General features: G+C 31.7%; 1 protein-coding gene across 1 annotated transcript; it reads right to left on the bottom strand.

The window, feature by feature from the left end:
- Positions 1 to 19,017: 19,017 nt before the first annotated feature.
- Positions 19,018 to 19,326, bottom strand: LOC139899383 (monothiol glutaredoxin-S2-like). Its single transcript, XM_071882213.1, has one exon. The coding sequence runs from the start codon at positions 19,324 to 19,326 to the stop codon at positions 19,018 to 19,020; it is 309 nt and encodes a 102-aa protein (XP_071738314.1).
- Positions 19,327 to 22,512: the final 3,186 nt, after the last annotated feature.

Below are 22,512 nucleotides of genomic sequence, written 5' to 3'. Positions count from 1 at the left end.
TTTTGACTGTTAAAGTCGTTTATGGTTTTTGCTGCTTCATCAGCATTCCAAGAACTACTTCGCAATTCAGGGTATTTTTCAAAAACTTCACATTCGGAGTATAAAATTCTTAGGGATAGACGTTTTCGGTATAACTGGGAGAATTTCTACAAGATTTTCAAAATACTGATTGCGGATTTTGCCAAAGAGATAACGAGTTGCTGGTACATCTGCTGATGATGTTGTAAAATATAAAAGGTTCTCCGGTAACAACGGCGAAAGGACAAGGTATAAATATCGAGATTATAATAGGAGTAGTCTCACTGAGAAGTCGAAGTGGAGCTGTGACAAAATTAGCTTCCTGAAAAGAAATTGTAGAGTTGTTTTTGCTAATAAATGGCAAAGGATTCAACACGATATGTGTTAAACTATGAATTTGGATTTGAGAGTTCTTCAGGTGCATAACTGTATGCATACATCTTTTCTTCCATAGATGGAGTGCGGTTGGTTCATCTTTCCGATCGAGGTGTTTTCAAGAATCATGAAAAGTTGTGAATGTGAATTGTATTCGCCAAGATACGAATGAGGTTTAAGATAGAATCAAGTGGCAAACTTGAAGAATTGTTTAGTTTCATATGTTATAATCATCATTTTATCTCATTTTACTTGTCCTTAGTTAGCAGTCTATTAATCCGATTGTCCAATGGTCCAATAGTTCAACAGTTCAATATATTCATATATAATTTAATATACATTATTAATACGTATCGTGACCCGTGTACCGGTCTCAGTGTCGATCACAACTCAAAGTATATATATATTTTGGAATCAACTCCGACCCTGTATAGCCAACTCCCACCTTCACATATAGAGTGTCTATGGTTGTTCCAAAATATATATATAGATGGGTCAATATGATAAGTCGAAACCTTGCATACGGGTCCCATTATTTAAAATGCGTAAAATAAATAAATATATATCATGACCCATTATACAACGTGTTGTCTCAGAATTAATCCGACGTATTGTTGTACATGTGTCCCGACAGTATGTACAGTGCAGAAATTAAAATTGCGAGAATGTTGAAAGGACCCGTTCATATACATTATAAACGATTCACAATAGTTGATTACATCGCGAGGTATTTGACCTCTATATGATACATTTTACAAACATTGCATTCGTTTTTAAAAGACAAACTTTCTTTACAACGAAAGTTGACGGCATGCACACCATTTCATAATACATCCAACTATAATTGGCTTAATAATAATCTTGATGAACTCAATGACTCGAATGCAACGTCTTTCAAAATATGCCATGAATGACTCCAAGTAATATCCTTAAAATGAGCTAATGCACAGCGGAAGATTTCTTTAATACCTGAGAATAAACATGCTTTAAAGTGTCAACCAAAAGGTTGGTGAGTTCATTAGTTTATCATAATCCATCATTTCCGTAATAGTAATAGACCACAAGATTTCAGTTTCTATAAATATCCGTACACTCGCAAGTGTATAAAAGTATTCTATAAGTTTTAGGCACCCGGTAACAAGCTTTAACGTTCATGTTTTACCCTCTGAAGTACACCAGATCAGGTGTGTTTAAAATAACCTCGAAGTACTAAAGCATCCCATAGTCAGGATGGGGTTTGTCAGACCCAATAGATCTATCTTTAGGATTCGCGCCTACCGTACATAGACAAGTAGTTTAATGTTACCAAGCTAAGGGTATATTTCTGGTTTAAACGCACATAGAATTAGTTTTAGTATTTGTGTCTATTTCGTAAAACATTTATAAATCAGCGCATGTATTCTCAGCCCAAAAATATATATAAAAAGGGAGCAAATGAAACTCACAATACTGTATTTTGTAGCAATTATGTATATGACGGCACTGAACAAGTGCAGGGTTTGTCTCGGATTCACGAACCTATATTAAGTATATATATTTATATGTTGGTCAATATCTGTCTAACAATTTAGGTCAAGTCGTAGTGTATCACAATCCTAATGCTCGAGACCGACATGCAAAAGTCAACTTGACCCAAAATGACTTTCAAAATCTATACATGTTTAGTATATAACTTATATATAGTAGTTTTATATATTTAAATATATTTATCAGATCTTATTATACTAAATAATACAAGTCATTTATTAATAAATAAAAATTTATATTAAAATTCATATATGATAAAAATATACTTTTATATATCTCAAGTAATAAAATTTATAAAATTCACTTAATATCATAAAAATATAGTGGTATTTATTATTAATGTAATTACATTACGTGTGGTAAAAATATCTTTGTACGCATATTTATTTGATAAAATAATATTGATAATAATAATAATGATAAAAATAATAAAATGATAGTTTCAATAAAAATATTAATTTTTAGTAATAAAGATAATTTTAGTAATAACATCAACTGATAACAGTTATAATAATCGTTTTAATAATAATATTAAAATTAATGATAATTCAGTTGACCATATCTTTTAATCCGTTCATCGAAACCACACGATTTCTAAATGAAAAGTTATTAATTTTTTTTCTTCAACTTTTCAACGACATGCATATCATATAACTTATCTCAGTAGCATATGTATCAAATTCGTGATTTATCATAAACTATTTAAAGACGAAACTAAGCATACAAACATGCATAATCATATATACTCGAGCACTAGTCAGGGATACACTATTAATATATAAAAGATAAGATATGAATGCTCACGTATCAATATTGTGATTCAATATTGCAGGAAAGTACGTAGACGCAACGAAAATGATAAACGTTAGGTTGACCTCACGAGCAATACCCTCGATCAATACCCATAACCTTCATAGCTATAATCCATAATTTCCTTAGCTATATCCCATTTGAAAACTTATTTTGAAATTGTCTGAATATAACTCCGTCGTAGTATTTTATGTATACTAATAATATCTTGAAATAGTACTAAGTAAATATATATATATGTAATTCGATTGAGAGAGTTTAGAGAAATATATTTTCAAGTTTCTATGAAATAATGAAACCTATTGAATTCTATTTATAATAGATTTTTGAATTATTAAAGTGAATTATTAAAGTATAAATTATTAAAGTGAATTATTAAAGTATGAATTATTAAAGTGAATTATTAAAGTATGAATTATTAAAGTGAATTATTAAAGTATGAATTATTAAAGTGAATTATTAAAGTATGAATTATTAAAGTTAAAGTAAAGTAAAAGTAAAGTAAAGGTAAAGTTAAAGTATAGTAAAAGTATAAAACTATGTACGTATAATATGCGTATAAAAATATATAATATTAATTTAAATCGTTATATATATTTAATAAAATAAAATATAAATATCGTTATCTTTATCATACTGGTTAAGTAATGAGTTGTCAAAAAGAATAGATTTCTTAAATCACAGTGGACCTCATAACATAGGCCCGTAATCATATCATAATGTATCTGATAATTCAATCATTTGATATTATCTCTTAATTCTGTCGATAAATATATCGAAACAAATATGTTCATGTAAAGTATCATATATCTAATACTTTGTTAATGTTTTCAGTTAATATTATATATTATATATACATATCTATATACACATAATTGTTCGTGAATCGTCAAACACGGTCAAAGGGTAATTGATTACATGAATGTAGTTCCAAACTTTTTAAGATTCAACATTACAAATTCTGCTTATCGTGTCGGAAACATATAAAGGTTAAGTTTAAATTTGGTCGGAAATTTCCGGGTCGTTACAGTACCTACCCGTTAAAGAAATTTCGTCCCGAAATTTGATCGAGGTCGTCATGGCTAACTATAAAAATGTTTTCATGATGAATATGAGTTGATAAATAGAGTTTTATCATCATTGAGTAATATAGATAAAATAATTTGATTACGCGAAGAGTATAAGTGAAGCTATCGCAAGAGAGTGAAATGAGTAAACGTATATTCGTTTTAACCGATGACGTAGTTATGATTGATTTTCGGAATTCATGGGATTTAAAGAAAATCTTTGCAATAAGATTTGGTTCTTCGGCGATTAAGGAAATCAGGATCTTCTTTGATTAAATGCGATAATCTGTCTCGATTTCTCTGTCTGATATTTTACTATAATTCCACCCCCTTCGTTTCTTTATTTCCACATCTCACACCTTCTAGTCTTTCTCCCCAATTCATACTTTAAAGCATTCGTTAATATGCTTAATCCAGTATTAATTCTTGATATACTCTTAACTTTCATATATGTCATTCTTCTTTTTCATCTACCACCGGAGGAAGTTATTTTCTTCTACCATTACCTTGGGGTTATTGTGTTTTTCATTCTCCCGTGTCTTTATATTGCTATACGCATTGATATACAAGGTTTGTAATTTCGGGGTTGTTATCGGGCTTTATATTCTCCATTATATTTCGGAGCTTCATGCTTTCGTTTTCTCTTTCCGACCTTAAGTCAAGCGGATAATGGTCCAGAATTCGTAGATATGAATTTTTGGATGAACATAGTTAATATTCCAAGAAGAAAATCGTAATGGCACGATCTTGATTTGGCAAATTACCAGAATATCCGAAAATATAGAGCTATCAAGATGATATGTTCTTAATATGTTTGGAAATTGGGTAGAATGTAAGAGTCTTGTAAACAGTACATGATGACAGTATGTTCTGTGAATCATCACGTTCCATTAGAAACTCAGCATGACTTACTGTAATATAATCACGTTGATCAAGTGTCATTATATTATACTAATTCATGCTTCAGTTCCCAACACTACTTCAAAAACATTTCTATTTTAAATTCAAATTTTTTTTTTTTAGAATTTAGAAACAAACACAGTTTCTTTTTATGTTGTAACGCAGATATTGCGAAGAGATAAAAGATTTCAGATAAGAATAGTTGTGAAAATATCTTCAGGAATATCGAAGATATTATAATAAAAGATACGATAATATGGATGATGAAGAAGATTTGTCTGTGAAGGTTTAGAATAAGAAGTAAGTTGTTTGCTAACGATTTCAGTAGACACTGAATCATTTGGATCCTTTGAAGGCAGGTTTAGTCTTTGTGATTTGTCCACAGCCTCCTTCATGGTATGCTCAATCCTTTTTCCAGTTTCAAACCTTCTCTTTTTCTCAACTTTACCACCATACTATTCTTTATCATCAAACTTTTGACGGTTAAAGTCGTTTACAATTTTTGCTGCTTCATCAGCATTTTTCCAATTTCGGAGAACTAGTTCATGGTTTGGGATGTTTTTCAGAAAATTCACATTCGAAGTATGTAAGTCTAGGAGATAGACGTTATATGTATACATATAACTTTTGACGTAAAATTGTCGCGAAATTCAAAATACTGATTGCTAATTCCCAGTAGTTGGTGTGACAATTATTGTTACAGGATGTAGGTGAGTACATGATGGGGTTTTAATGAATAAATATAGTGGCTTTTCGGAGAGGCTTAAGTCGAAGGTTAATGAAGTTGTTGATAAGTTTACTGCTAATGTGGCGAGATATGGAAGGTTCTCCGGTAACAATGATGAAGGGGTAATTGTTATAATAAGGTTTATTCGTATAAACAAATGAAGGTGATTTGCTGGAGCTGTGACAAAACTGTCTATTTTGGAAAGAGATTGAAAAATTATATTTGGTAATAAATATCAAAGGATCTGACATGGATACGTGTTAAACTATAACTTTGGTTTCGAGAGCTTTTCAGATGCATGACAGTGGGTAATATGTGGTTGGATCATCATCTCGCATGTCTTTAGGAATTTCGAAGTGTTTGAACACATATTGTAATTGTTAATATACATATGATGTTCTAAGATTTTGAATGATATAAATATTTTTGTGAGTTCCATGAATAGAAATGAGGTTCTAGGACAGTTTTGAAGTCAAAGTATAGTTTTAAAAGATGTAGGAATCTAAGAGTGACGATTTCGGTTATATCTTGAATCGAATTATGAGATTTCAAAATCATAATATGTAATTAGATTTTGAATGAGTATGGTTGTTTTGATTTTTATAAAAGAATGTATATTGTTGTGAAAGTAGGGAGTATAATGGATGATTTGATGAATCAGATTCGAAGAATGTAACATAATAATTGTGAATTTATATATCTCTCGGGTATTACCTACCCGTTAAAAAAAATTCACAATTAATATTTTGTACAAAAGAATTTTATTACAGTCTTTATGGAAATATATATGTGTATATTTCTTCAGATGTAATATTGATTTAATGAGTTAATATTAAATTAAACTCATTTAATTTATGGTTAAGGCGAGGATAGATAATGTCTAAACTTTAGAAGTTACATAATCGCCGTAGAATGTTTCCCCAATGAAGTTATGAATCAATACTTCATCGTTGTGGTATTCCTTGGTATCTACATGGCGTATGATGTCGATGCTCGTGGAAAAGATTGTGAAGTTGAGGTTTGCGATGCGGTTGTTGTTGGTGGTGGTAATGGTACTGTTGATGGCGGTACTGGTTATGCTGTTGGTGCTGCTGCTGGTGTTTGTAATCTTTGCACCATATTCTCCAAAGCCACTACCCGAGCGCGAAGCTCGTTGACTTCTTCTATTACACCGGGGTAATTGTCGGTTCGGGCGAGCGGATAAATAAGATCTAGAATTTGGTGTAGTATACAATCATGACGAGATACTCTGGAAATGAGAGAGAAAATGGTGTTTCGGACAGGTTCGCCGGTAAGTGCTTCAGGTTCATTGCCAAGAGGGCAATGTGGTGGATGAAAGGGATCGCCTTCTTCTTGTCTCCAATGGTTAAGTAGATTACGAACCCATCCCCAATTCATCCAGAATAGATGATGGCTAATTGGTTGATTCATTTCGGTCACGCTGCTTTCAGAGCTCATGTGGAAATCCATATCGGCATAGCTGTCGAAATCCGAGGAACTCGAACTGGTTGAGGGATCCATCTTGTATGGTCAGGGAAAGAATTTTTTTGGTATGAAATAGATTGTAGAATTTAGATTTGGTATTCTTCAATACATAATTTACATATGTATATATAATACCAAAATCCCATAAATTACGGAGGAATCTTTGAAAGATGTCAGTCAAAGTTCACAGTAACAGATATGCAAAGATAAGAATTCGTCTATACACTATTATGAAATAAATGTAGGAAAACACGTCTAGACTTAAGAATGATAAGCAGGTAATTTCCTAAGGATGGTAAGTAGATGATTTCCGACTAAAAATGATAAGCAAAAATTTTGACATGCAAACACGGTCGAAGTCCAGACTCACTAATGCATCTTAACAACTATCAGTTAGACACACTAATGCAAGACCTGGTTTGCTAAGACCACCGCTCTGATACCAACTGAAAGGACCCGTTCATATACATTATAAACGATTCACAATAGTTGATTACATCGCGAGGTATTTGACCTCTATATGATACATTTTACAAACATTGCATTCGTTTTTAAAAGACAAACTTTCTTTACAACGAAAGTTGACGGCATGCACACCATTTCATAATACATCCAACTATAATTGGCTTAATAATAATCTTGATGAACTCAATGACTCGAATGCAACGTCTTTCAAAATATGCCATGAATGACTCCAAGTAATATCCTTAAAATGAGCTAATGCACAGCGGAAGATTTCTTTAATACCTGAGAATAAACATGCTTTAAAGTGTCAACCAAAAGGTTGGTGAGTTCATTAGTTTATCATAATCCATCATTTCCGTAATAGTAATAGACCACAAGATTTCAGTTTCTATAAATATCCGTACACTCGCAAGTGTATAAAAGTATTCTATAAGTTGTAGGCACCCGGTAACAAGCTTTAACGTTCATGTTTTACCCTCTGAAGTACACCAGATCAGGTGTGTTTAAAATAACCTCGAAGTACTAAAGCATCCCATAGTCAGGATGGGGTTTGTCAGACCCAATAGATCTATCTTTAGGATTCGCGCCTACCGTACATAGACAAGTAGTTTAATGTTACCAAGCTAAGGGTATATTTCTGGTTTAAACCCACATAGAATTAGTTTTAGTATTTGTGTCTATTTCGTAAAACATTTATAAATCAGCGCATGTATTCTCAGCCCAAAAATATATATAAAAAGGGAGCAAATGAAACTCACAATACTGTATTTTGTAGCAATTATGTATATGACGGCACTGAACAAGTGCAGGGTTTGTCTCGGATTCACGAACCTATATTAAGTATATATATTTATATGTTGGTCAATATCTGTCTAACAATTTAGGTCAAGTCGTAGTGTATCACAATCCTAATGCTCGAGACCGACATGCAAAAGTCAACAAAAGTCAACTTGACCCAAAATGACTTTCAAAATCTATACATGTTTAGTATATAACTTATATATAGTAGTTTTATATATTTAAATATATTTATCAGATCTTATTATACTAAATAATACAAGTCATTTATTAATAAATAAAAATTTATATTAAAATTCATATATGATAAAAATATACTTTTATATATCTCAAGTAATAAAATTTATAAAATTCACTTAATATCATAAAAATATAGTGGTATGTATTATTAATGTAATTACATTACGTGTGGTAAAAATATCTTTGTACGCATATTTATTTGATAAAATAATATTGATAATAATAATAATGATAAAAATAATAAAATGATAGTTTCAATAAAAATATTAATTTTTAGTAATAAAGATAATTTTAGTAATAACATCAACTGATAACAGTTATAATAATCATTTTAATAATAATATTAAAATTAATGATAATTCAGTTGACCATATCTTTTAATCCGTTCATCGAAACCACACGATTTCTAAATGAAAAGTTATTAATTTTTTTCTTCAGCTTTTCAACGACATGCATATCATATAACTTATCTCAGTAGCATATGTATCAAATTTGTGATTTATCATAAACTATTTAACGACGAAACTAAGCATACAAACATGCATAATCATATATACTCGAGCACTAGTCAGGGATACACTATTAATATATAAAAGATAAGATATGAATGCTCACGTATCAATATTGTGATTCAATATTGCAGGAAAGTACGTAGACGCAACGAAAATGATAAACGTTAGGTTGACCTCACGAGCAATACCCTCGATCAATACCCATAACCTTCATAGCTATAATCCATAATTTCCTTAGCTATATCCCATTTGAAAACTTATTTTGAAATCGTCTGAATATAACTCCGTCGTAGTATTTTGTGTATACTAATAATATCTTGAAATAGTACTAAGTAAATATATATATATGTAATTCGATTGAGAGAGTTTAGAGAAATATATTTTCAAGTTTCTATGAAATAATGAAACCTATTTAATTCTATTTATAATAGATTTTTGAATTATTAAAGTGAATTATTAAAGTATGAATTATTAAAGTGAATTATTAAAGTATGAATTATTAAAGTGAATTATTAAAGTATGAATTATTAAAGTGAATTATTAAAGTATGAATTATTAAAGTGAATTATTAAAGTATGAATTATTAAAGTTAAAGTAAAGTAAAAGTAAAGTAAAGGTAAAGTTAAAGTATAGTAAAAGTATAAAACTATGTACGTATAATATGCGTATAAAAATATATAATATTAATTTAAATCGTTATATATATTTAATAAAATAAAATATAAATATCGTTATCTTTATCATACTGGTTAAGTAATGAGTTGTCAAAAAGAATAGATTTCTTAAATCACAGTGGACCTCATAACATAGGCCCGTAATCATATCATAATGTATCTGATAATTCAATCATTTGATATTATCTCTTAATTCTGTCGATAAATATATCGAAACAAATATGTTCATGTAAAGTATCATATATCTAATACTTTGTTAATGTTTTCAGTTAATATTATATATTATATATACATATCTATATACACATAATTGTTCGTGAATCGTCAAACACGGTCAAAGGGTAATTGATTACATGAATGTAGTTCCAAACTTTTTAAGATTCAACATTACAAATTCTGCTTATCGTGTCGGAAACATATAAAGGTTAAGTTTAAATTTGGTCGGAAATTCCGGGTCGTTACAAATGTAAATTGCGATAAATTAAATGTTAATCAGTTAGCTGGGAACAGTTAGCCGGAACAGTTAGCGTGGAATCCTTAACAGATTTTCAATTAGTTAATTCGCGTGTTTCTAACAATTTTTAATTTGTCCAATGTTTCTTCATTATGCCACTTGTTGGATTCTGATAAGTCAAAGTCCAAATATGAAATTTAAATGGAATTGGTTATTTTGGGGTGAGCGGGTACGAATATCGGTGGTTGTAAGTAAGATAATAGATAACCGTTGAATCAGATTCGAAGAATGTACAGTGTAACTTATTAATGTGAATTCTAAATATTCCTCGGGTACTACCCACCCGTCAAAATATTTTCATCATTAATAGTTTGTACGAAGGAATTTTTAATTACAATCTTTATGAAAATATACTTGCATATATATTTTCTTCAGATGTAATCATAGATTTAATGAGTCAATAAGATATTAAACTCATTTGATTTATCGTTAATACTAGATTACATAATTTCTAAAACATTAGGAATTACATAATCACCATGTCGAACGAGGATAAATGAGGTGGAACGATTCGTAAAGCGAAGATAATCGATGATAATCGATGTAGAATGAAGATTATACTTGAAGAACAGACGGTGGTATTGAGGCGTGTGATGTTGATATCCGAGGTACATATTGTGATATTAAGGTTCATAACGCGGTTGTGGTTGGGGGGGATAAGGGTACTGTTGACGTTGATAATGGTGGTACTGATTATGCTGCTGGTGCTGCTGCTGGTGTTTGTAACCTTCACACCATGTTCTCCAAAGCTGTCACGCGAGTGCGAAGTTCGTTAATTTCTTCTATTATACCGAGATGATTGGTGGTTCGGACGAGCGAATGAACAGGATTCGAAATATGGGATAGTATATAATCGTGACGAGATACTCTAGAAATGAGAGAGAATGGTTTCTCGAACAGGTTCGCCGGTAAGCGCTTCAGGTTTATCACTAAGAGGGAAATTTTGTGGATGGAAGAGATCTTCGATGTGAAATGATTTTCAGATATCGGATGATATTCTAGCTATATAGAATATCTATATATAACACTAAAGATTTCGTAGACTACAGAGGAACCTACGACATATGTCAGGCAAGTCTACGGATGTGCTAGGATATGAGTTATCAGATACGCTAAGATATGAATTTTGTCTATACACTATCGATGCACTAAATGCAGTAAGACGTGTCTAGACTTATGGATGATAAGCAGGCAATTTCCTAAGGATGATAAGCAGATGGTTTCCGACTAGAAATGATAAGGAAAACTTTTTGACATGTAGGCACGGTCAAAGTCCAGACTCACTAATGTATCCTAACAACTACTAGTCAGACACACTAATGCAAGGCCTGGTTCGCTAAGACCACCGCTCTGATACCACCTGTGAGGACCCGTCCTAATCCTCCTGGACGAAGTCATTAACATTTGGTTCCATTGCGATGATCAACTCCAAGTAATGTCCTTAACATGAGCAAATGCGCAGCGGAAGACTTAATTCGTACCTGAGAATAACATGCTTTAAAACGTCAACATAAAGTTGGTGAGATATATAGGTTTAATGCTAGCAGCGTTATAACAATGGACCACAAGATTTCAAGTTTATACATAATACACTCCTCGTGTATAGAAAAGCAGTTGAGCACTTGGTAACCATACTTAACTAAAAGTCACAGCAGCATATTCTTAAATAAACCCTACACCGTACCAAGTGTAGTAACGAGAACGAAGTACTGTGCAATCGTTAAATGCTGGTCATCCAACCCGGTTGGGGATGTCAGCCCGATAGATCTATCAACAGGATTTGCGTTTACGCTCCTCACGTAATTAGCAGTTACCAAGTATAAAGAGATATGCCATGGTACAACTCAACGTAGATTTTATTTTTGATCACTTGTGTCCATAACGTAAATCATTTATAAAACAGCGCATGTATTCTCAGCCCAAAATATTTGGAGTTTAAAAGGGACTATATACTCACCTAATGTATTTTGTAGTAAAAATACATATAACATCATTGAACACGTATAGGGTTGGCCTCGGATTCACGAACCTATATCATTTATATATATATTAACACACATAATTGTAATTGAACAAATCTATATATTATATTTTGAATTATATATCTCATAAAATAATAATAGTAATGATAGTAATAATACTAATATTGTTAATAATAATAATAATAATCTTAAATGTTAATTTTGATAACTTTAATAAAAATATTAAACCTTAATAGTAATGATATTTTAATAAAAATGATAATGATAATATAATTAAAATGATACTTTTAATTTTAATGATATAATGATAACTCTTAAATAAATAAAAATGTTAATTTTTAATAATAATGTATAATAATAATAATTCTAAAAATTATAATTTTATTAACAATAATAAAAATGATACTTTTAATAATAGAAGTTTTCAATAAAAATGACAAGTTTAATTATAATTATAATCCTAATAATAATACTAATGATAGTTTAAAAAAATATATGATAATTTTAATAATCATAATAATAATAATAATAATAATAATAATAATAATAATAATAATAATAATAATAATAATAATAATAATAATAATAATAATAATAATAATAATAATAATAAGAAATAAGACTACCTTTGAATGAGTTAAAATAAAAATAATTATCCAAGCATAGAATTGAACCCAGGACCACCCGCTACCCAACACACACACTAAACCATTCAGCCATTTCGCCTTTTCTGCTTATAGTCCCGTATTATTTTTATTAAATCCTTTCTTCCTGTCGACTAACATTAGTGTAGCAATATGAAATCGAATCAGGTGACCCATCCAATGAATTCGATTTCAGCCCAAAGCCTAAATGAAATCACGGCCCAACTCCCTTTGTCTCGGCCCAACACAACAATTAATAAACCAAGTCTGATCCAATTATTCTATCGGTTTAAAAATATAACAAACTAGATTTGGAAAAAGTAGGCAGCCGACATATCATCATCATATTCCTTATGTCATAATCATTATCGTTTATCACTTAGATCCGAACCCAGAAAAATTAACCCAAAACAGTAATGGAAATCGAATATAAAAAGAAGTAGAAGATCGCTGTTCATCGTCTTCCTTAGATCATCGTTCTTGTTGTAATAACGGGCACAGCTACGGTTTTATTAGAAACAGAAACCATCGAGTTATGCAGCAGCAGGAATAAGGTAATATCAATGATTATGTTTCGATCAAACAGGCTAGAAAGAGGGAAAAAAAAATGTAGCAGGTATAGGAGAGAGAGGGGAGGGAGATAGGTTGTGGCTCGTGATCAATGGCAATAGAGAAGGAAAGGGAAACGTGGAAAATGATGAGGGTTAAGATTCTCGGTGGTGGTGATCATATGTAATAGTAGTTCGTTAATGGGTTTTGTCTTGTTGAGTGGGTTTCTTTAAACTATAGCTAGAACAAGTGAAAATGGTGGTTAATTGGTTCGTCAAAGAGAAACATCGAGCATGGTGGTGATGTGGTAATGGGTTTCGGTCCAGAAGCAGAAACAGTAGACATGAAAGTAAGAACTCGAATAACAACGGTTTAAGCGGGTTCTTGATTTATAAGAGTGTATGTTTGGTGGTGGTTTTCGTATTGGTTTTGAGGAGAGACATGGTGGTACGTTTTATCGATGGTGGAAGTTCCCGGCGGTGGAGCAAAGTGGAGGTGTGTTGGTGGTTTGCTTCCGGTTTCAAAATAGAAAGAAGAGATATAGCGATATAGTGATATAGAGAGAGATGGAAAAGTGGTGGATAAGGGTGGTTCATGGTGTAATCAAAGTGGTGGTCTCGGTGGTGGTTTGTTAATGGAGGAGGTGGTTGATGGTTTTAAAGGGTGGTAGTGATAGAGAGGTGGTGGCGAGTTGTTGGTTGTTATCCAGGCGATATCCGGTGGTAGTGGATGATATGAGTAAGAAAGGAGAGTGGTGCTTGGTTAAACTTATGGGATATATGTGTATGTGATATCATTTATATCTGTATGTAGATATATATATAGATATAACTCAATATCAATAATCAATAATTGAATAATGGTTCCAATATGAAAAGAACGTCCACAAATTTTACCAACCAATTATATCTGCCGACGGTGTAGATATTTTTACTTTGCAGTGTGCTATATCGTGTCAATTGCTAAACAGTTAACGTATAAAAGTGTCTCTAAAAATCCCAAATTTTAAGATTAAGCATATTAAATTATTTCACTCATTAATTGTTTGAAACCTGATCAAAAAGGTTCGTCTATTAATTATTTTTAATTCCAAGTAATATATACGGAGTACTAAAACTTAGCTCGAGGTATTTAAATATATTTTTAGCAAACTAAAATTTATATAACATACTTTTTCATATTTATTTTTAACAAATAAGTTATATATTATTTCCAATAATATTTAAAAAAATATATATATATATATACATATATATATATACACACATTTAAAAATATATATATATATATATATATATATATATATATATATATATATATATATATATATATATATATATATATATATATATATATATATATATATATATATATATCTATTTACAAATAATTGTTCGTGAATCATCGGGCATGGTCAAAGGGTAATTGATTATCCGAATATAGTTTTCAAACTTTCTAGACTCAACATTACAGATTTTGCTTATCGTGTCGGAAATATATAAAGAATAAGGTTTAAATTTGGTCGGAAATTTCCGGGTCGTTACAGGGGTAGGCCTATCGGGAGTAACGTCCCCGATACATTTGACCAAGTCATTGTATTACTTAATAATGAAATTAAACCGACAAGGACAGACACAACTTGTCATGGGGCAAACTTGAACGTTTAGTCTAAATATCACGCATTGGCATAACTTTTTGATCCTGCGGGAGATCAACTTTACAAACTAAATCTTGTGGTCTAAAACAACGGCAAACTTTTTGTTAAACCTATGAACTTCACTCAACCTTTTTTGGTTGACACTTTAGCATGTTTTGTCTCAGGTGCTGTTTGATTCAAGCTCTTATACTTACTGCTTATGTGATGCTACTTGGACATAGGATCAAGAGATATCGCATTTATTACTTCTGCATGTGAACATTTACGATATTGTTATTCCTGTCATTGTAACGATATTTCATTTTCCGCTGCGTACTCATTAAAGTTAAATTCATCATTTAGTATTGTTCTCGTTTATTATAATATGTTGGTATGTTTTGATATTAGTGACGTTCCTTCCAGACCCTATTGGGAGGACGTTACATGTGGGGACAAGAGAAGCGTATTTGGATGCCGTTGTTTTTAAAGAGTTGATGCATTTGTGTATTATCGAATTCACCGCCATTATCACATTGAAAAGCTTTAATTTCGGAATTGAATTGAGTCTTAATATATGTACGGAACTGAATAAATATGTTAAATACATCAGATTTATTGCGTAAAGGAAAAACCCATAAGTAGTGAGAGTAATGATCTAGAAAAATAACATAATATTTGTAACCACTAAAGCTTGGAACGGGAGAAGTCCATAGGTCTGAGTGAACAATGTCAAATAATGAAGTAACATTAGTATTGGAAACAGAAAAAGGAAGTCTCACATGTTTACCAAGCTGACAAGCATGGCAAAGCATGGGAGTCTTCGTTTTATTACAAACGATAGAATTAGAAGAAATAAGTCGACGTAAAACATCGTTATTGGGGTGTCCAAGACGCTGATGCCAGGTGGTTGGAGTAGTGAGAAGAGCTTGATGAATGGGTTGCGGAGCAGGAGTCGTGAAAGGGTAGAGGTCTCCGGTGCTGTCACATCGGAGTAGAAGACGACGAGTCAAATAATCCTTCACAGAAAAACCAAACTCGTCGAAATCAACAGAGACTTTATTATCACGAGTAAATTTACGAACAGATATAAGGTTTTTAACAATACTTGGGGTAACAAGTACATGATTTAGATGAAGGGGTCGATGAATATTAGGCAACACGCTATGACCAGTGTTGGTGATAGGAATGGGATTTCCGTCGCCAACAGCTACAGAAGGATACATGCAATGATTAAAAATCGTACTAAGATTATTTGTGCTAGAAGTAAGGTGAGAAGTCGCACCAGTATCCATATTCCATCCAGATGAACCGTAATTCTGATTAGTCACTGTGTTAAATGCGTTATGATAAGGCCCAAATTGATTGGTCTGTTGGCTGACAGAAGCATATGGCGGCCCATTCTGTATGCACTGTTGGACTTTGTACTGATGATTCTGTTGTAATCCGTTAAAACCCAATATATTGGACCCAACATAATTTGAATCAAATCCTCCAAATCTAGATTGTTGGGTTTTGTGGGCTAAGTATTGTTGGGACAAGCCTAACTGACCTATGGCTAAGTATTGTTGGGACAAGCCTAACTGACCTATGTTGATTGACATTTATTATGTCTAACAGTTGAGCTTCAATATGGGCATATGGGTTTGTTTTTCTTTCATTGCGACGATTGTTCCACATGTTATATATAGGACAGAAGATGAATGTAGAAACAAAAATACAATTATAATATATACTCCGTAGTAACCAGAGTGAGAATCAACCCACAAATGAGAAAAAAATAATAAAAATGTACCCAATTAAATATAGTGGTGGAGCACGTGTCAACCACTTCCAAGATGCACTTCAAGATGAAAGACAATTGAAAAAGAAAAGAAGGGAGGAGATAGTGGAATTTTTATTCACGTGGATTTGGATGACGTAATAGTATTGATATTTAAATTGGGTTTATGCGACCCTCTTGTATGATTTTGTTTATAGCGGCAGTTTTGAATGATAGGAGACGGATAGTGGGATTTTTGTTTTTAGGGTTAAAGTGTTAGTAAGGCTGCTGATACCATGAAAGAGACGATAGATGCAAAGTAATTGTGATTGTGTTGTTCATCATTGCTCCTCTAGCATACACATAAATAAATAGACTAGGGACCCAAACCTAATGGACTCATAATAATAAAAGAGCCCTTATATAAATGGGCTAACAATACATATATACAAAATAGCATCGGCTAACAAACATGTTAAATTCGATATTGAATACAAGACATACCCGCTCATTCTTTCTCCTAAAGTAGACCCCGCACAATCTAATAACAACTTTATATTTTTATGATCTAAAATTAGATAATACTTTTTATAAATTTTTTAATTTTTATGATCTAAAATTAAATGAAACGTATTTTATATGTTATGATCTAAAATAATTAAGGGTTATATTTAAATATAATGGGATATATTTTATTACTAATGTAGACTAGGTAGTTAAGGCTTTTATTTATATTTAAGGGATATATTTATGATCTAAACTAGATAAAGCTTTTTATATAAATTTATGGGAAATATTAACAGGTTTTTTTAAAGTTTCTGGACAATTTAAAGTATTTTATGTAACAACTTTCAAATTTACAAAATTGACACCTTTTTGAAAAAAGGTATGGAAGATTAATCACCAGGAAATAAAGTAAGTTTTTTATTTTATTTTATTTTTTTTATTTTTTATTTTTTGTTACGTATGTGTATCCGACTCCTTTTGCAAGTCGGGTAATTCCAAGGTGACTACCCGATTTAAAGGCAGCTCGTAATCGCCAATGATTAATTTATCAAGTTTTTCGGATTCAGAAACAATGACCCACACTTTGGTAGGATAGGCCTAACCACTACTTCACCTCCCACGGTTTTAACAAAGTAAGGGTGCGTTTGTTTGCCTCTTGATGGAGTGGTTCAGTGCTGAATGCTGAACCATTCAGCATTCAGTGCGTTTGTTTCCGACATTTGAATGACATATGGTGCCGAATGATTCAGAATTCAATGCTGAACCATTCAGAGATGAAACACTCTCTTAACCATTAAGATCCTAAATTTTCTGTAAATTTCTCCTCAAATTCTATCCTGAACACTTAACTAACAAGTATATTTAACAAGTATATTGTATATTTTATTCATGTTACACTTTGATAAGTTAATTTTACTCAGTTTATATCGTTCATTCTAAACGATTATCAAACAGCTTATTTTCATTCAGAACAAACATTATTCAGAGGCTTTGAATCATTCAGATTTTGAACCATTCAGCGCTAAATCATTCAGTTTTATCAAACGCACCCTAAGTTTTGTATCTTAACCAAATTGACATATGCTACTGGTTATAAAGAAAGAATGTTAAAATACGCATGGCTAGATAAAACGTCAGCTGATTTTTTTTACTTTTTTTAGAACTGCAATTTTGGCATCGAATCCTCTTATTTGCCACCTACACACCCATTAGGAAGAAACTCCTCACATCCATCGTTCAAAACATACCCGGAATGCTTTAGGTTAACTGCTTGGCCTGCACAGAAGTGAAGGATACCAGAGGCACAACCTTGGCGAAAACTCCCTAGGATTTAAATTTGCACCTATTTTTTCAAGGATACCAGCCCAGAACCAACTGAGACTTTTCACTACTCAACCAATAGTTCGGATGGTTCGGCGGTAGCTGATTTTTTACTCAACCTCAGCGACTAAATCATGGCTTAACAAAATGCCATTAACTTACATAAATCATATGGTTATAAATTTCCTTCAAGAAACATGCACATGTCCTACAAAATATGACACTCTTGTTACTTCTCATATCTCAAAAGTTTGAAATTAAGAAAATGCATGTGAAATCTTGCAAAGGCATACAATTTTACAATGTTATAGACTCATGAAGTAAAAAAGAAAACTGGTGCAAAGTATAGAGCTTTATAAAATGCTTTTTTTATTCCCTTACATTACATTACATATTTGTTCTCGCGTATAACACATATTTGTTCTCGCGTATAACAGAGCTTGATAAAATGCCTTGTTTACGTCTACAATAATATGGTTTTTATATTATATTATATTTATATTTTATACTAGAGCCATATAGCTCTCGCTTTGATGAGCATTGGGACTAACTTTCCTTTGAGATGTAGGCTCATTATCTCATTGTCTCCACCAACCAACTCTTGTCCGATAAATACGGCTGGGACACATGGCTTACATCCCAACGCTTTGAGTTCCTTCTCGATTTGCTGACCATCTGAATATTCACCAAGCTCGTAAACAGTTGGGTTAGCCCCAAAGCTGCATATTAGTGTCCTGATGCTGTGACACATACAGCAAGAACTTTTGCCGAATATAACCACCGCCTTATCTGTTACCAATCTTTCCACTATCGACATTGCTATAATAAGATTATTTTATAGTAGGTATGATTGTATGATGTAAGAGGAATGCAATAAGAATGTGACCGGGACGGTAGAGGATTGTGTTTGGGAAATTTGAAAATGCCATTAAAGTCTGTATATAGCTCACATTGAGAACATTAAAAGCGGAAAAAGGTATATGAAAGTTGTATTTGTTGATATCCAAGACTATCAATTGATGCTGATCTTTAATGGAATGTTACTAGAGCAAGATGTTAAGTTGATGCGATAATATTCCATAATCATCAATCTTGATATCTCTTATGTATAAGCATTTATTCTAGATGATTAAAACACATGGGATTGTACGTACAAGTAGTACGAAAAAGAAAACGTTACAGGATTTGATTTTTGAATTTGGAATCAATTTTTTAAATGGCTATAGGCATAACCAAGGGCCACTCACCAACTTACATATATCAGGCTATCAATCAACCTAGACTACACATTTATTAATCAACTAATCAAGTCCTGTTGCTTTGGTAACAGGCTATCATATACAGATTTTATGCATTATAAAGATATATGTTCTGTTTTAAATGCTCTGTTATTTTGTCTTTAACTGTAGAGGTGGCAATATTGACCCATTATCTTATAAACTGATCGGTTTGCATGTTTTAATATGTAAAACAGCTCCATTTTTACATTTCATATCTAAAATTGGTAAAATCACAATATAAGTTGGAACGGGTCAATGGGTCAAAAGTCGCTCTAATCATTTAAATCAAAATTTTATTTTGGTAAACTGTTGTTAATATATATTATATTCGTTAACAACAAAATGATCATCTTCATAGATTCCTTAATAAAGACAAAAAGAAAGCCAAATAACAGCTATTTTCTTTCCCGCTCTAACAACTCTGGGAGCATCAACCTGCTCCTGTAGTTGTATCAACATATAAACCTAAATCTAAAATGTTAATAGAAACTAAAAACTAACACTGAATTTGATAAAAACAAAAAATAGATGTTCCGATTGATTTAAATTTTGTTGTGAGTAAACTGAGCTCTTACGAATGCGATATATAGATAACCCATCTTGACACTGAAAATGTGAATAATATACTGTAGTACTCCATCATTTATCAGGCTTCACACATTTCTTAATATTGTTATCAAAGTGTAGTGTAACAAGTTGTTTCCTGTATATTGATGCGCACGGTAGCATCTTACACGTAGAATGACACTTTTAACCTTGATAAAGCCTTTGAAAAGCTTCTTGCTGCAAATACTAATGGAGGGGTAATATGGTAATTTTGTGTGAAAATGAATATTGTCTTTTCATCTTTTTATCCAAGAGCATATGTTGAGGTGGAAAAGATGTCCTCTAACTAATATTAAACCACCAAGTGAGCATTTAGACAAAACTAAGTTCTAGGATCAAGTAAACCTGCACAAAATATAATGCAAAACTGTGAAAATTAAACCACTTAACAATCAAGTAAATACTTAACATTAAGTACTTATTTTATTCGGCTATACATGATCAACCCAGAATTTATTTCACATCACTTAGTAAATTATGCATGTTTAGGTGTCGAATCTTTGGTTATAACTTTGAATATAACAATTGGTTGTGTCGACATCATGTCGATTCACCACATGTCCCTTTAACTTGGATGCAAGTCATGAACATATAAAAGTGCATCAAGAACCATGTATACACCATTCATCAACGAATTCATATCTTTATTACATTTTTTTATTGATAAATTGATTAAAGTGCGTTATTTATTAAGACTTCTGAAATGAAAGGAAGAACTAGGATTTAACTGATGAGCATAGTGCAGGAACAATTTAACTCATTAATTTGCATTATTTTTCCATTAAATGGGGTGGTTAACTTTAGGTTTAGATTTTTAATGAAAGAATATTAAGTCCAAATTTCATTACAGTTCATACGAATACAATATTAGATTCTAAAGTCTTTTTTGTCAGCTTCAGATTAGAATAAGAGAATGATTGTCTACATCTTACTGCCATACCCCACATATGTTGGATTGGGTTTTGCTGTTGTTGTTTATGGTGAGGAAAAATACTACTAAGGCAATGGCTCCGTTTGGCATGAAATATTGCTGGTTGTGGGTGTGTCGTTGATGTTTTAGGTTTTGCTAGTTCTGTTTTTAGGTGTGTAGCTTCTAAGTAGGTTTGTGGTTGTTTGTGAGACCGTAAAGCGCGCTTGTGTTCATTGTTCTTTATTGTATTTTTATAAATAATATTTACCGGGTAAAACCTTTTACCCAAAAAAGAATAATCATCTGGAGGAAGAATTTGCAGAAGTGACTCGGAACAAAGTGAAGAGTCATTTTAGTTATGTTGATATTACATTAATGTATCCTACTATCATGATGAAATGCCTACGTCTATATTGATATAAATACTCTGATATTCTTATTGTATTATTTATTTATTACTTTTTAGCATTTGTTGTTGATGAACAAAGTCTTTCCATTAACCAATTCTAGCAACCCCCATCCCTTACCGATGTGCCCGCGCATCTTTATTTCACTGTGAAAACACGAAAAGCCAATAAAATGAAATATTCCAAAAGAAGATATACTGCCCTATCATTGATGATATATAAGCATATATTCTAGATGAGTTAAACACATGGAATTCGTACAAGTAGTACCAAAAATTTTCCAGGTGAAAATATCGCCACATCTATATATGCCACCCAAAAAGTGAAAAAGGATTGCCAATACAACACATTATATTAATTGTTTGATGCTTTTTCTAGATCATGTCGAGATAGAGAAAACTTCCTTCAATAAAAGTGGCTTACAAAAACACACTCATCATTTATACACCGAAACACTTATTGTCTTTTCTGCCTCAAAAACTGTTTCAGAGTTTGCTTTTTTATACTTAAGATAGTTGCACATAAGACATCCATCTGTATTTCTAGTTTTTCATGATATTTATCATTTATTCAGAATGTAGTGTGACACTAAGGGGGTGTTTGGATTTGCGTTTTGAAAATTTATTATGCGATTTGGATAATCATAATCAAATAATCAGTAGCAAAACGTATTTATTATTAGTGGTGTTTGGATTTGATTATGCTGTTTCATAACGTGATAATCTAATAATAATCAGTCTCTTAGGTGTTTGACAAATCAGATTATTTATTAAATTAATACGTAACTAGGGGAAAAATAA

This window comes from Rutidosis leptorrhynchoides, chromosome 3 (genome assembly GCF_046630445.1).
Source record: "Rutidosis leptorrhynchoides isolate AG116_Rl617_1_P2 chromosome 3, CSIRO_AGI_Rlap_v1, whole genome shotgun sequence".
In the NCBI taxonomy this organism is placed as follows: domain Eukaryota; kingdom Viridiplantae; phylum Streptophyta; class Magnoliopsida; order Asterales; family Asteraceae; genus Rutidosis; species Rutidosis leptorrhynchoides.
Note: the sequence above shows the minus strand (reverse complement) of the source record. Positions and strands in the feature narration are given on the sequence as shown.